The 16026-nt window shown below is 38.9% G+C and overlaps 1 protein-coding gene across 2 annotated transcripts in view; it reads left to right on the forward strand.

The window, feature by feature from the left end:
• The window catches only part of LOC128865727 (protein prickle), a 191857-nt gene extending 176041 nt beyond the window's left edge, over positions 1 to 15816 (forward strand). For both annotated transcript variants that reach the window (XM_054106020.1, XM_054106021.1), the window contains exons 6-7: positions 7427 to 7630; positions 10155 to 15816. In XM_054106020.1, coding sequence (XP_053961995.1) covers positions 7427 to 7630; positions 10155 to 12131 — 2181 coding nt within the window. In that variant the 3' untranslated portion in view covers positions 12132 to 15816. The remainder of the gene's footprint in view (positions 1 to 7426; positions 7631 to 10154) is intronic.
• Positions 15817 to 16026: the final 210 nt, after the last annotated feature.

Genomic DNA, 16026 nt, shown 5'->3' on the forward strand with positions numbered 1-16026 from the left:
GTTTGGGTGAGCTTCTCCTCCTATTTGTGGTGAGGGTCTTTATGTTTTTCCACAAATGGGCCCACAGACAGAGGGACCTGCGAATGGCAGATGGTTTTCTATGAGGGGTCATTTTCACGGCAGAAATACATTCGAATGTTTGCCATTGGTTGCCGTGGGGCGACCGCTTTAGAAAACACCTTTTGTATCATTTGGTGTTTCATCTGCGGACTTCGAACCCAAACATTAACGAGTGGCCGTCACGCAATAGATTGCATACCGCTACGGTGGCCGAATGTAAAATGTATTACCCTATATTTTTTCAGTAGGAAATTGTATGTGTTACGCTAAATGAGCAAAAATTACTACTTCTATTCTAATACGAATAATTTTTTTTATTTATTTGAACTTTTTTTTATTAATATTTCAATTTTTGCTTAAGATATGTTGGTTTTAGGGAATGAGTAAGCAAACTTTATTGACGTAAAATGGTTACAAATTTAATATTCAAAATATTGTCCATCGCTTACTACTACTTTTTCCCATCTTTCTGGCAATTCACGGATTCCCTTTGTGAAAAATTCGGTCGGTTTTGCCGCAATCCACGAATCGATCCATTTTTTGACTTCATCGTAATTACGGAAGTGCTGGTCAGCCAGGCCATGTTGCATCGATCGGAAGAGATAGTAATCGGATGGCGCAAGGTCTGGACTATACGGCGGGTGGGGTAGGACATCCCATTTGAGCGTTTCTAAGTATGTTTTGACCACTTGTGCAACATGTGGCCGAGCATTGTCATGTTGCAAAATAACTTTGTCGTGTCTATCGGCGTATTGCGGCCGTTTTTCTCGCAGTGCTCGGCTCAAACGCATCAATTGTCGTCGGTAGACATCCCCCGTAATCGTTTCATTCGGTTTCAGTAGCTCATAATACACAACACCCAGCTGGTCCCACCAGATACACAGCATAACCTTCAGGCCATGAATATTCTGCGCCGACGTCGATGTTGAAGCATGGCCAGGGTATCCATACGTTGCCCGACGTTTTGGATTGTCGTAATGGACCCACTTTTCATCGCCAGTCACAATTCGATGCTAAAAACCCTTTCTTTTGTGCCGTTGAAGCAGTTGTTCGCATGCCATAAAACGGCGTTCAACGTCTCTTGGCTTCAATTCATACGGCACCCAATGGCCTACCTTTCGGATCATTCCCATGGCTTTTAAACGTTTGGAAATGGTTGATTGATCAACTCCCAAAGTTTTTGCAACCTCTTCTTGCGTTTGAGCCGGATCTTGATCGAGCAATTCCTCCAATTCGGTATCCATGAACTTTGGCGGCGCACCCTCGCGTTCTTCGTCTTCCAAGCCAAAATCACCACTTTTAAAGCGTGCAAACCACTTCTGGCACGTTCGCTCAGATAGAGCATGCTCACCATAAACTTCCACCAAGATACGATGACTTTCGGCTGCTTTTTTCTTCATATTAAAATAATGAAGAAGAATTCCCCGCAAAAACACATTATTTGGCACGAAATTCGACATTTTCAAGTGTGGTAAAAATATTGTTGTTTACGCTTCAAATAAAAAACTTATACTGACGTTTGTGCCTTACGACAGTAGCTCTCCAATGAATGTTTGGAAATGTGGATCGATGGAATAATAATCAAGTTACGCCATCTGTGGTAAAACCGAAACGAACTTATTCATAGTCCTATTATTTCCTACAATATAAATCGAAAATTTATCGTATCTTTGAAATGTTTAATTTTATTGTGTTATTAGGTACGAACGAAAGATGGAAAATATAATTACCTTTAATTTGATATGTAATATGCTTCTATCAGTTAACAGAACCTCATTTTTTTTTAATCCAATAACATTATTTGCCGATGTCTCGAAAGCTAAATGGCAGAAAAAATAAATAAAATTTTCGGTCTCAGTGGCCGATTTTATATAGGAATTGGATCGTCTTTGAGTTCTTTTGTTTTGCTGTAAACTAGTGTAATCGAATCTGTTGGCATTGAGCACGAAGATTATTGTACTACACCGTCAATACTACACTGTACTACACAATCACAGTACCCGATGATAAAACCAATTTTCGATGATAGCCACGGTTACTCATCACTACTTCGAAAAATGCACCATTTCGTGCAACTTGCAGTCAAGTCGTATTTCTTCAAAAACTGAGGATATACAAGCACAATTGTTTTTTTTTTTTGCCAAAAGTGTGTGTACAATCGAAACGGAATTTCAAATTCTAAATTTTTTCAATTATGTTAACATTTTACAGCTTATAACTCTGTAGTAGCCTAGCTCTCAGCAGCTTGCCTGCCAAGGATCAGTCACCATGAATTCGTATCGTTCACTGGAGTTTGATGCCATTTAAGAAACTGTAGAGCTTATCAGTATATATCCAGCTACATCTATTATTGAATTATTGGGAGGCTGACGGAAGATGAGCTCGCAAGCGCTGAAATAAAAATTTAGAAACATTTACTAATGATGCTACCTTTTATTCAGATATTGTAGAAGACCTCTTATGAACTGCAATAGTTTTGAAGTGCGTACAGGTATGCAAATAAAAACTTAGGTATACACCTATGTGCATTCCTATGTTGGTATTGCATTTGCCATTAACATCTTCGTCTCAAACTCAATTAGCCAAATTCAATTAGGCAACGCACTCGATGTTTGCGTGCATACATATTTACGTATTAGCGCAAATGTTTGTGCATCAGTGCACGTAACAAATAGTAAATGTATGTATGCAGTATCTCCAACAACTGTCAATTTGGCTGTCACTGTCACTGACATTGGCATTGACACAGGACAACGATGCAATGCCTTGTCACTGTCACTTAGCAGGCGACAAAATGTGTTAAAGCCACACTAAGTAAACAAGAAACTTAACTCAATGGCACTTACAAGTATGGTAAATAAATGCCGATGTGCATACGAAGTTTCGTAGTTATTGTAAAGTAAAAATTCTTTGGTGTTGTATAAACAAAATTACATAAGTATGGCTTAAAGTTATTTGTATTGCCTTTGCTGTTCTAAAAGTGCAAGTAAAGGTTTTGTCAAATAAGTGTTGTGTAACTTAAAGCCTAATTACGAGTAAGCAATTCTGCAGACATACTTGGTGAAGGAAGCGAAATATATGGCATCCTTAAGAAAAATATTCTAAGATATTTTGTTGATGGCATTTGTGGAAATACATGCGGAGGCTTGCATTGCCATTCGGGAGGCGACCACTGCTTGAAAACCCTTTTGTAACATTTAATGCTTCATGTCCACAGTGAGTGTCGAACAAGATGCTAAGGAAATTGTGGTTTTATTTTTTTTTTTATGTATATTTATTGTTTCATTTTGTTGAAAAGCTCAAAGGTTCTTACTGACTATTGATTTAGTGCTAATATAAACAATACAGTAATAAAATAACTAATAAAACAAGCTAAAACTAAAATGCAACTTGATTAAGAAGAATACGACTATACTAGCGAATTAAATGATGCAACAAAGAAGAGAACTGATTTATATTTATTGAAAAATCTAACGATGCGGTATTTCGGATCTCATTGAATTCCCGCAGAGTCCGAGTATAGGTGCGTTTTGTATATCTTGAGATAGAAAAGGGTAAGATCTTCGTAAACTTCTGACCAGTATAAGAAAGTTAATGCGTTGCAAAAGAAACGCACAATCAACCTCAGCTTGAATAAAATTAAACACAAAACAAAGCGATAGAATCGACCTTCTGCACTCAAGTGACTTTAATCCAATTAATAACATGCGGAAGCTATAAGAGGGATATGGAACCGATCATTTAGAGATCTTAGTGCATTTTTTGTACTCGTTCCATTCTTGTGGTGACAAATTGGTGATAAGGTCTCCAAATAAATGAAGCATATTCCAGTCTAGATCGAACCAACGCGGTAAATAGTAGTTTCATCGTATACGGGTCCGAGAAGTTTGAACTGTTACGCCCAAAAAAGCCCAAGATCGATATGATTTTGAGATAATATAATTGGTATGACTCCTCTTTTTGTTGCTTCCAAATAATATTACACCTGTCTATATGAACAATAAGTAATTTGTTTTAAAGATATTTGGATATTAAGTGATACTGCAAGGCTATTGCTCATCAGGATCATTTAGGAATATGTAATTCATTTGCAAAATATTTACTATGTTATTTTAGATAAGTACATAAGTATATTTCTTGGCATTACATTACAGGAGGTCGTTAGTGCTTTTCATTTAAGTCTCTTCTTATCGCATACGAAGCTTCCTTCCTGCTTATATGCCTTCTGCTCGCAGTTTATATTAATTCGTCTATTATTGTCCTAAGTATCTACGACTGGGCACGTTGCAGTATTGTCAAATTGAGTTTAGAAGCTGTGCCGAAAACTTCTATACCATACCTCCAAATTGGTGTAATTTTCGTTTAGTAGATTTAAGTTTTGTTTTGCAGCGAGAACCTTGACTGAGGTTCTATCAGCCAGTACAGTTGCCGAAGGTGATTTTTATTTCTTTTCGCTTTTTATCATATGGTCTCTCCAGTTTAGTTTAGAGTCAGTTGTAATGCCCAAGTATTTAGCCTTCGTATCAATATTCGCGTCGGAGCTTCCAATCTTTAATGAGTCTATGGTTATCTTTCTCTTCGTGTAATTGACTTGAATTGTTCTGTCGCCATTAATTTGTATATTCCATTTTCTGAACCAATACAGTGTTTTGTTTAGGACGTTTTGTAAATTTGTTTGTGCTATATTCGGGTCTCTATGTGATGCCATTAGTACAGTGTCATCTGCAAACGTCGCAATCGTGCTGTTTTCTGAAGACAGTTCCGGTAAATCAGCGGTGTAGGTAAGATACAGAGTGGGTCCTAATACACTGCCTTGGGGAATTCCTGCGTTCATAGGTTCAATGTATGAACATGCGTCGTTATATTTAGCATACAATTTTCTATCTTGGATGTAATCTTTTAGCATTAAAAAGTAGTCATTTGGCAACCAAGATTGGAGTTTATGCTGTAATCCAGGGTGCCATACTATGTCAAAGGCTGTAGCTACGTTGAAATATACAGCCACGAATGCTTGTTTATTGTTGAAGTCTTTATTAATTTTGTGAATGACTCTGTGCATCTGTGGGATTGTTTAATTTTTTGGTCTAAATCCGAACTGATGTTGAGGAATTACATTTTTTTTTTGTTGTGATAGGCTCTATGCCAACAAAGAGCAGCTTCTCAAATATTTTTGATATTGGCGGCAGCAGACTTATTGGTCGGTACGACAATGCAAATGTGGCGTCTTTATTTGTTTTGGGGATCGCAATGATTTCTGCAATTTTCCACGTCTTTGGGAAGTTAAGTTGAGCCTTATAGCAGCGTTGAGAATGCTCCTAAGATAAAATATTTGCTCTGTCGGGCATATGCTTTACAGCTTTTCCCGATATGACTTGAGAATGGAAAATTACTCCAAGGTATTTGATCTCATCCACAGATTAGAGGATATTATTAGTGATACAATATGACGATTGTAGAATGTCCAGAGATTTGAGAGTAAGTAACTTGAGCCTGGAGCTTAAGCATATCCAATGAATTTCGTTTTGAGGCAAACATTTTTAAATAGTCTGCATATAATATGTACCTGGCAAATAAAAAACATCTGCTAATATCATTTATAAATAAGACGAATAATACAGGGTTAACATTATTCGACGGACCCATCTGGCAATCCTGTATCTTTTGACAGAGACGTCTGATCGCTTAATGACATACCGTGTTGGAAGCGTCAGACCAATTGTTTGAACAGTATACGCCACGCGAGCGCTCCCAAATTGTTGAAATTTATATTCAACAAAAGAAGTCAATTGTGAAAACTCAACGTGCGTATAAAAAATTAAATAATGTGAAAAGTGCGCCTTCTAAGAACACCATTAAACGTTTGTACGAAAGGTTTTCGGCTGGTGATGCTCTTTCTAATCCAAAGAGACCAAATCAAAACCAACCAAGGCGATCGGATAAGAATATTGCTCTGGTACGGGCCAGTGTTAAGACGTCGCCAAGGACATCCCAAAATCGCCGTTCTCAGCAGTTGGGCACTACTCGGACCACTTTACAACGAATTATCTGCATTGATTTGCATTTATTCCCCATATAATTAAGATTCAATTGACGCAAAGATTGTTGCCTGCAGACAAGCCTCGTCGACTGGAATGGGCCCAAAGATTAAAAAAAAAACACATGGGTCCGTCGAATATGGGCAACCCAGTAGTGGCAATAAAAAAGGGATAAGATTTATGCTCAATTATAACAAGACAACTCCTTTCACTTAGATAAGATTTTAAATATAAAAGGGAAATCGAGTGAACGCCAAGAGTGCTTGGTTTACACAAAACAATTCTATGTGACACAGTGTCAAAGACCTTAGAGAAACCAGTGTAGATGCAATCAACTTTAAGTTCATACGAAAATGATTCAAAGTAATATTCACTGAAAACAGCCAGGTCGAAAACAGTGGACCTACCTGTTACAAAACCATTCTGATAGGAAGAAATTAAATATTTTGTTGCTATGTATAATTTTTCTTTAATAATAGCTTCGAATACTGTGAAAGTAGTGAACAGCTTTTGAAATTGATTATGTTCCTACATCCATACGCATATTTTCTACATTTTCGCATATATTCTGCATCCATTTGATTGCATTCTATGATACATTGCATTAAATAATTGAAACATATGGATTTATTGACAAGTTTTCAAAATTTATTTCTTTTTGAATTACTTAATTTGGTTTGTATTAATTTTAGTATTTTTTATGAAAATATAGTAAATTTTCCTCCAAAACCAAGTTTCAAGCTTTGTGCAAATTTAAAACGATTCAACTAAGTTTCATCAAAATTTAACATATTGTTATTAGAATTTTTTAAAATTGGTTGGGTATGCAGCTTTATATCCCGCTGAATTTTGGTATAAGTACCTCAGTAATCGCGTTGATGTTTGATTTATATTTTTTTACGGCGGTCTGTGCACTAATGGCCTGTGCTCCAAACTTTTTTTATATGTACGAAAACACCTCACATCGTCAGCAAAAAAAAAAAGTTGTCAAAAATCAGCGCGATTTTTAAACCGCTTCAGACCTACTTTTTGTTACACCAAAATTCGGAACTGCATACTAGAAATTTTTCTAAAAATTCTGGCTATAAAACTGAATTCAAATATTTATGAAACTTATTGATTTTGCTTTTATTTTACACTTTAATGAAATTCAAAATTAAATTTATGTGGGTTTTGTTAGAGAATGAACTACTAAAATGATTTAAATTAAGTGGAAAATAAATAATTTGTCACAACTTGTCAAATGTTGCTATAGTTTTTAAAGCATTGTATTTACGATTTGATTCAATATTTTTTATTTAATTTTCTTTCTCCCACCAATTCAATTTCAGTGTGACGAATTGATTTCCACCGGGGATATAGCTGTGTTTGCTACACGCCTGGGTCCAAACGCTTCGTGGCATCCGGGTTGCTTCATTTGCTGCATCTGCCATGAGCTGCTAGTCGATCTCATTTACTTTCATCGCGATGGCCGACTGTACTGTGGACGTCACCATGCAGAGACACTGAAGCCGCGTTGTTCCGCCTGTGATGAGGTGAGTTGACTATGACTAAAATGCAACTACGAAAGATAGAGTATGGAGAAAGTGTTAATCATGATTTTGAACTCAAAAAAATTGGTAATCCGAAGGTGCAATGTCTGGGGAATACGGTGGGTGGTGCAAGATTTCCCAATTCAGTCCCTCTAAACATTTCTGAACCGATTTAGCAATGTGTGGCCATGCGTTGTCATGCAGCAAAATCTGTTTGTCATGTCTACCGTCTCATTCCGGACGCTTTTCTTTGAAAGCTCGATTCAAACGCATTAGCTGCAGTCGGTAACGATCGCCGGTGATGGTTTCACATGGTTTGAGGAGTTCATAATAGATGACACTATTCTGATCCCACCAGATGCACAACATAACCTTTGAAGCATGAATATTTTTTTCGCTGTCGATGAACCTCGCTCACCTGGCAGGCTCCAACTTTTTCGACGCTTAAGGTTATCATAATAGCTTCATTTTTCATCACCAGTGACGATGCGATGCAGAAATACAAGCCTTTTCTGCCGTTCAAGAAGCATCTCCCACGTTACCAAACGTCTCTCGATATCTCTCTCCTTCAATTGTTGTGTGTTATCTGCTTTGTGGACCATTCCCATCGTGTGCAAATGTCTCCCGACGGTTGATCTGTCAACATCCAACTCTTTAGACATATCATCAAGGGTTCGACATCGTCTTCATCCATTAATTATTGCTGTTGAGTATCTTCGAATTTTTCAGTGCCTCTTCGCAATCTTTATCACTCACGTCGAAATTGCCACTTCGGAAGCGTCGAAACCACTCTTTACAAGTCGTATTTGATGGAGCTTGATTACCCTAAATATTGATCAATATACGACGGTAATAATAAGGCAGAACTTCCCGTAAATACTGTTTTTTCGGGACGTTTGTTGGCCTATTTTGAGATCAGATAAAAAAAGATATTTACGCTTCAAACAAATGTCAACTACTGCGAACGTGAGCTCACACATACACCTTCGAATCACCAGTATATTACTAGAGCGAACACAAAAATAATATTATATCAGCAGCAACACCGCTTAAGGGCGGAAACTTATTCCCATATCCAATACTACCCGATCGGAAGATTTATACGAACAGATGGGGCAGGTCAAAATAGAGATGGAGAAAGTCAAAATAGAGATTTTCATCTCTCAAAATACTTTTTTTGTCTATTTAGTAAAAAAGTTATTCAAAATAGATATTGGATGATTAATTTTGAGCCGCCTTGTATAAGGTATTAAGCGTTCCTAACACATTCGCAAAAATTGCATGTACGAGTATTGACTTTAGTCGTAGCTGCCCTAAATTATATGAACCCAATTCTTACTTGGTCTGTTCTGATCTATGCAAACCTACTTTCTTGCAAAACTCAAATGCAACACCTCTGAGATTAAATTTCATATGCGTGTGAGTACAGAAGTAATCAGTACAATACCTACAAGTCAATGCCCATGTAAATAAATAAATTTACAAATTATATATATAATTGGCTCTTACTTCTTTTTGGGTTTTTAGCCGAGCTCCTCCACCTATTTGTGGTCCGCGTCTTGATGTTGTTCCCGAAATGGAATGTAGTGTTAAGAAAATTTCTAGTACTTATAAATAAAATAATAATTTAGAATTGTCGCTCTCTGAATACACATTGGGGTGGCTCTTTGTGTGCCTCCTTATTTATTATGATTTGTGTGCCTCCTTATTTATTATGAGCAAATATTTATTCAGTACTCGATACTTTGTTTCGATAACAGGAACAAGTAAAGTTATTTATAGCAAGGTGGCATGAAATGATCACTAGTAGTGCAACTTAATCCAGAACGATGATATTTTTTGCAGCATTTACGGAGGAATGCCAATTGAAATCTTAAAAGCGGGATTTCTTTGTTGCTTTGTGTTTCGTAAGCTTTTGCCAAATGGGAGTACTTATAACTTACACTTTGTGATAGTAATCGTATTAAATAAGTAAAATTTATTTTTACAATTTTCTACTATCTTTACCTCCTCCTTAAATCAAATTATTTTATATTTTTAGTAATAAATATATTTGACATTTTTTACTTACGACTTTTCCTTCTTTCTATCAATATTCCCATTTAAACTCATTTCGTTTACAGCTTCTTTTAAAATTCCATTTCCATTTTAAATGTAAAACCACAAGATGTAAAACTTTCAGAGACTTATCCCGAGCGTGTGAACCGAAAACATGACCAAGAACAATCAACAGCCAACACCTTCGCTAATTTTTAACTAACCACTCTGCTCTACTCTAAATGCATACTTTCGAGCGCCTTTACAGAATTTCGCTAGCGGCTTCGCTACTACCGCGCGATGTAGCGAGCATTTCTTATAAATCTTGCAGCTAAAGTTTTCGAACCGCACACAACCTGCTTCCCTTCTATCGCTTTCACTTTTCTTTAGCGTCTGCCTTAACGTCGTCTTTACATCTGCTTAGCGCTCACTTTTCAGCTTTTGAACTTATTTACTTATACTTTTTTTTTGCATTTTCCTTTCTTCGCAGATAATCCTTGCTGATGAATGCACCGAGGCGGAAGGACGTGCCTGGCATATGAACCACTTCGCCTGTCAGGAGTGTGAGAAGCAGCTCGGCGGCCAGCGGTATATAATGCGCGAAGGCAAGCCCTATTGCCTGCTCTGCTTCGATGCCATGTTCGCCGAGTACTGTGACTATTGCGGCGAATCTATCGGTGTGGATCAGGGTCAAATGAGTCATGATGGCCAGCACTGGCACGCGACGGACGAGTGTTTCTCCTGCAACACTTGTCGATGTTCACTTTTGGGACGCGCCTTCCTACCGCGGCGCGGTTCCATTTACTGTTCGATTGCATGCAGCAAAGGTGAACCGCCTACACCATCGGACAGTTCTGGCACTGGCATGTACACCACACCGACACCGCCAACGCAACGCGTGCGCCCGCAGACACGCATACCCAGCAGTCACGCATCGAGTTCGCCGCCAATGTCGCCAATACAGCAGCAACAGCACCAGCAAAGTTTTAATCAGGCAATGTATCAGTTGCAGAGTCAGCAGATAGCGGCAGGTATAGTTGGTGGTGGTGGTAGCGGTGGCGATGCCGGCATTGCCGGGGTGGATGGAGGTGATGGAAGTGGTGGTGGCAGAGGAAATGAGATGGGTGGTCTTGAGTGTATGCCAGCTGGCATGAGCGCAGCTACAATGATGAGTGGCACAGTCGATATGACGCTTATGGAGGCAACCAAACAGAGCTACCCAACCTCAGACTCGGATGGTGGTGTGGTCAAGGATATGGAGCGTGCAGGCGGTAGTCGCGGTACTGGCGACTTTACAGACTTTTCGGGCGGCGCGCCATCTACGTCTTCACAAAATCTATCACCGCTGATCTCACCTACTGAATACACGCATCTAATGCCTAAGCCAATGGAACTCAAATCTGAAGCGGCTTACAACTTCAATGAGATGTCGCTCAACTTAGATGCCGCTTGGCCTGCCAAGCCGCCGCACACTGGTGCGCACACTTACAACCTGCCGCGCCATATGCAGCGTGTTTCTAAAATGGAGAGCTCCATGACCTCGAGCATGCCTGAACTAACAGGGCGACAACCCGTGCAGGTGCCGCATGCGGGCGCGCATACCTCCTCGCAGCAATTTGCACACGATTACAGTGACGCGATCACTTCACCGCTGCCCTCTGACATCGGTGAGCTACCCACACCTAACTTGTCAGTGGCCTCTACTGCGTTACCGCCTGAACTGATGGGTTCACCCACCGCTTCGGGTGGTGAGCGTTCAATTACCTCACCGCAGTCCATGAACTCTGGACAAGCGCCCGCTCATCCTGTATCCATACTCAGCGGCGCATCTTCCTCATCACCAATGAGCGGTGCAACAGGCGGCGGTGAGGTGAAGAAAAAGGGTGTACGCTTCGAAGGCATACCAGCGGAAACGCTACCGCGCTCGCGCAGCTACTCAGGCAATGGCGCGGGCACAGGTAGCGGCAGCAGTGGTGGCGGTGGTGGCGGAGATGGAAGCAGACATAAAGAGAGCGCCAGTACCGAACGCTCTTCTGGAGGCAGCGGACACTCATCGCGTCGGAGACGTCGGCGCAAATCATCAGGACATCGCAACAGCGGCTATCGTACACATTCAACAACGCGCGCTGATACTTATGTGACCGCGCAACCGCTCTCTTCCTCTTATCAGGGACCACCCTCCGTGCTGCAAAGCGCTTCGGTCTCCCAAGTTGGTAGCGGCGCGTCCGCAACAGCGCATGCCACGCGTTGTGGCGATGATGAATCGGATGATGCTTCAAGCGTTTGCTCCACCTGTTCATCATCTTCATCCTCCTCTGAGGACTACATGATGATGTACCAATTGCCGCAGCGGCGTCACTATGGCGGTGTGCGTGTGAGTTATGTTCCCAACGATGCGCTCGCTTACGATCGCAAGCGTAAACCGACAGATATGAGTGATAAGGACAAGAACTGCATCATTTCGTGATGTGATAGTGCGTCAGCGAATCAACTTGAGCGGCTTGAGAAGTCATTACATGTCACCTGTCGAACGAAAAGAGAAAATGGGCGGTAAGAGCCGCTGGGAAAATGCGGCAGCTAAAGCTACAAGACGGCATTCAACAAAGAAGTACAACAAAATTCAAAAGTAAAATGAATTTGAAAAAAAAGAGGCAACATACATTAAAATTTAATACTATAGCTGGCAGGCAAGCAGCAGCACGGCGATGGTGCGTAACAAAGCGTTTGTAAATCTAATATGAAATACAATTGAGTTATGGCTTGTTTATATAAAGCCTTTTGAACTTAAATTCGTTACAAAATTTTAATTTTCAAATTAGAAATTTGTATGTGAATAATATTATTTTGGGGAAATTTTTCGGAAAATGGCCTAAAACTGTTTAATGGTCAATCTTTAGCTTCTTGGCTATGCTACGACTACTAACATGCACGTCAACTTCGGTTATTTCTGTGATTTTATTGACATTTACATCAAAATTGCCTGAACGGCACCATAATCACAAATCACAATTTCAGCGGCCTGTCCTGCATTTTCGCTGTAAACGGAGAAGAAGGTGCTGAGATGATTCCACCACGTCCTCCGGACGGCTCCTGCAGAAAGGAGTCTTAAAAGTTCTCTTAAGCGTCCTCGATCTACCCGTGTCCAGAAGGATCTCGCGACTTTGCACGTTTGGTCGCTGAGTTGACGCGAAGCCCATCTTTCCAGTAGCAGACTATAGGTTCTCAAGGGAACTCCAATCCTCTCATGTTGCGATAAAGCCGTCTCCGGGGTTCCCTGTCTAGCCAGCTCATCAGCCCAGCGGTTTTTCTCTATGTCGCTGTGACCGGGAGCACAAATGAACGCAATATCGAAGTATTACGATACAATCGAGAGATAAGTCAGACATTGCCCGACTAATTTCGAACACACAAACAACGAGCCTAAGGCTCTATTTACCGATTGGCTGTCAGAGTAAATATTTACCTCCTTTACAGTAATTTTATTTAGAAGCAAGCAAGAATAGCTTCTTCTAAAATTTTGGGGGCTCGAAATTCACTTTACAGCTATGGAATATTTTCTTATAATTTCATGTAGAATCCGAATCTGCCAGGAACGATGTAAAAAAAAACAAAAAATGTTCCACCCTATTGTATATAAAGGGTGATTTTTTAAGAGCTATAGGAAAGTTTTTCAAAAAACACACGTAAAATTCAGAACAATGCATGAAATTTTTATTTAAATCGATAGTACAGTCCATATAATTTAATGTTTCATGATTATTTCATGCAAATGTTGACCGCGACTGCGCTTCAAATGGTCCATGCGCTTAGTCCAATTTTGGCATACTCTTTCCAATGTTTCGGCCGGTATCTCACATATAAATGCTTTAATGTTGTCTTCCAATGCGTTAATTGAAGCAGGCTTGTCTGAATAGACATTGGGTGGCCAATTGACAGGCCCCGAACGTGAAATAAAATGTTCACCGAACTCGCCTCTCAACAAGTCCTTTGTTACGCGTGCTGTGTGGCATGTGGCGCCGTCTTGCTGAAACCAAATGTCATGCAAGTCGAGCTCTTGCATTTTGGGCAAAAAAAGTTGGATATCATTTCACGGTAGCGCTCACCATTCACAGTTACGTTACGATTCGCAGCATCTTTGAAGAAGTACGGTCCAATGATACCTCCAGCCCATGAACTGCACCAAACTGTGACCTTTTCTGGATAAATTGGTAGCTCTTGCAATTCTTCTGGCTGATCTTCACTCCAAAATCGACAATTCTGCTTTCTTACGTACCCATTGATCTAAAAATGAGCTTAATCGCTGAACACAATTTTTCGATAAAAAAGTGGATCTTCGTCCAACTTTCCAAATTCTGCGTTGCGGTAGGTCGTTCGGCTTCAATTCTTGCACTAGCTGTATTTTGAGAGGCTTCACACCTAAACCCTTTCGCAAAATTGTCCACGTTGTTGAGTAACAGAGGCGCAATTTCTGCAACCGGCGACGAATCGATAATTGATGGTCATCATTAAGACTGGCCGACACAGCTGCGACATTTTCTTCGGTTCGCACTCTATGTAAGCGTATTGGTGGTTTGATGTCCAATAATGTAAATTTGGTTCTAAATTTAGTCACAATAGCTCGAATAGCCACTTCAGTGCGTCGATTAAACTGACCATAAAATCCAAGAAGCGCGCGATAAACTTTCTTAACAGAACACGCATTTTTATAATAAAATTCAATGATTTGCAAGCGTTGTTCGTTTGTAAGACGATTCATGGTTAAATTATAGACCAAACTGAAGATGTTTGACAGCGAAACAAAACACGAAACGTGCGACAGCTGTTTAAACCAACTGTTTAAAAAGAGAATAGCTAAAAAATCACCCTTTACATTCGTGCATGCAAATACATATAACTATATACCCTTAAAAATTAAACAAATTTCCATCAAAACTGCCACTTTCTAAAAAAGTTTCTAGAAAAAAAATTTGAGTATGCAGTTTTATAGCTTAATAAATTTGGGGATAACAAAGTGTAAGTTTCAAGTGGCTTAAAATTTGCGTTAATTTAAAAACACTTTTTTTTTTTTCTAGCCGTCTTTTGCATTTTCTCCATATAAAAAAAGAAATCGAGTATTAATTATACACCCGGAGGATTGTCATGGTCTGCTGATGGGCAATCGCTACTTATTAAAAAAAAAACCTTTTCTATTATTTGGATCTTTCATGCCCACAGTTGGCCTCAAACCAGGCCCCTACGGATTGTTAAACGCGCACAAACCCATTTAGCTACGGCGTCTGTAACTGCAGCCAAATATCGGTTATACCAATATAGAAAATTATGATATATAATTTATTGCCCGCCCGCCTGCCTGCCTGCCTGTTCTTCTTCATATATTAATATGAGTGTAGATAAAAAACATTTTTATTAGTGTCGGTAAAAAAAAATTAACTTATAATATTCTATGATACAAACTCGTTAAAAAGTTCAAGTACACCTTTGTATATATTTACGTGTATCTCTAAATCTTCCATACAAAATACAGATTATTGTAAGAAGTTTTCGAATTAGTCATATCCCATTGCAGCACAGCAAGAGTTACTTATAAAAATGCAGGTAGTTAAAAAAATAAGTGCATAAGTAAAAAACAATAAAAAACACGATTTAAAGCAATACATAAAAGTTCAACTTTACGGTTCTGGCATTGTTTGGAATCCTCACCTATAGCAATTAAGTTTTAAAATACTGCACATTAAATTAAAATAGTAAGTAAAACATAAAATTAGAGTTATTTACGAACTTGTATAAGAATTTTTATTTATATACTTTGAAAAATATTTGAAAAATGTATCGATAAATATTTTGCTATAAAAATGGAACATCGACGCAGCTGACATATTTTTGATAAACAAATATATTTGAGCTACATACATGCATATATAAGTAATATTAAGTAACATTATACACTGAAATATGTACATACATACATACATATGTAAACAGAAAATTAAAAAAAAGTGAATAACTATTTATTCATGTTCAAATGATATGACTAAATGTATACATTAAAACGTAGGCACACCAACTGAACTTGTATTTTGTAAATGATTTTATTCAAGGCTTAGTACTAAGTATATTAAGTATGTAATGAAGAAGTATAAACTAAAATTAAATCCAAGTAAAACATTAATTAAATTGCGTCTTATTCACATATGAAAAGAGGTAAGAGCTAAGTTATTGCCACCAAATAACGATTTTACATATTCTCTGTTAACAACATTTCTCCCATTGCCCATTTCTCTGTTAAGTAACAGTATTTGCTGCAGCACTTCATGTCGCTAACAGCAGAAAATATTAATGCTAATGCTAACATTGTCTATTAA

This window comes from Anastrepha ludens, chromosome 6, assembly GCF_028408465.1.
Source record: "Anastrepha ludens isolate Willacy chromosome 6, idAnaLude1.1, whole genome shotgun sequence".
Classification (NCBI taxonomy): Eukaryota; Metazoa; Arthropoda; class Insecta; order Diptera; family Tephritidae; genus Anastrepha; species Anastrepha ludens.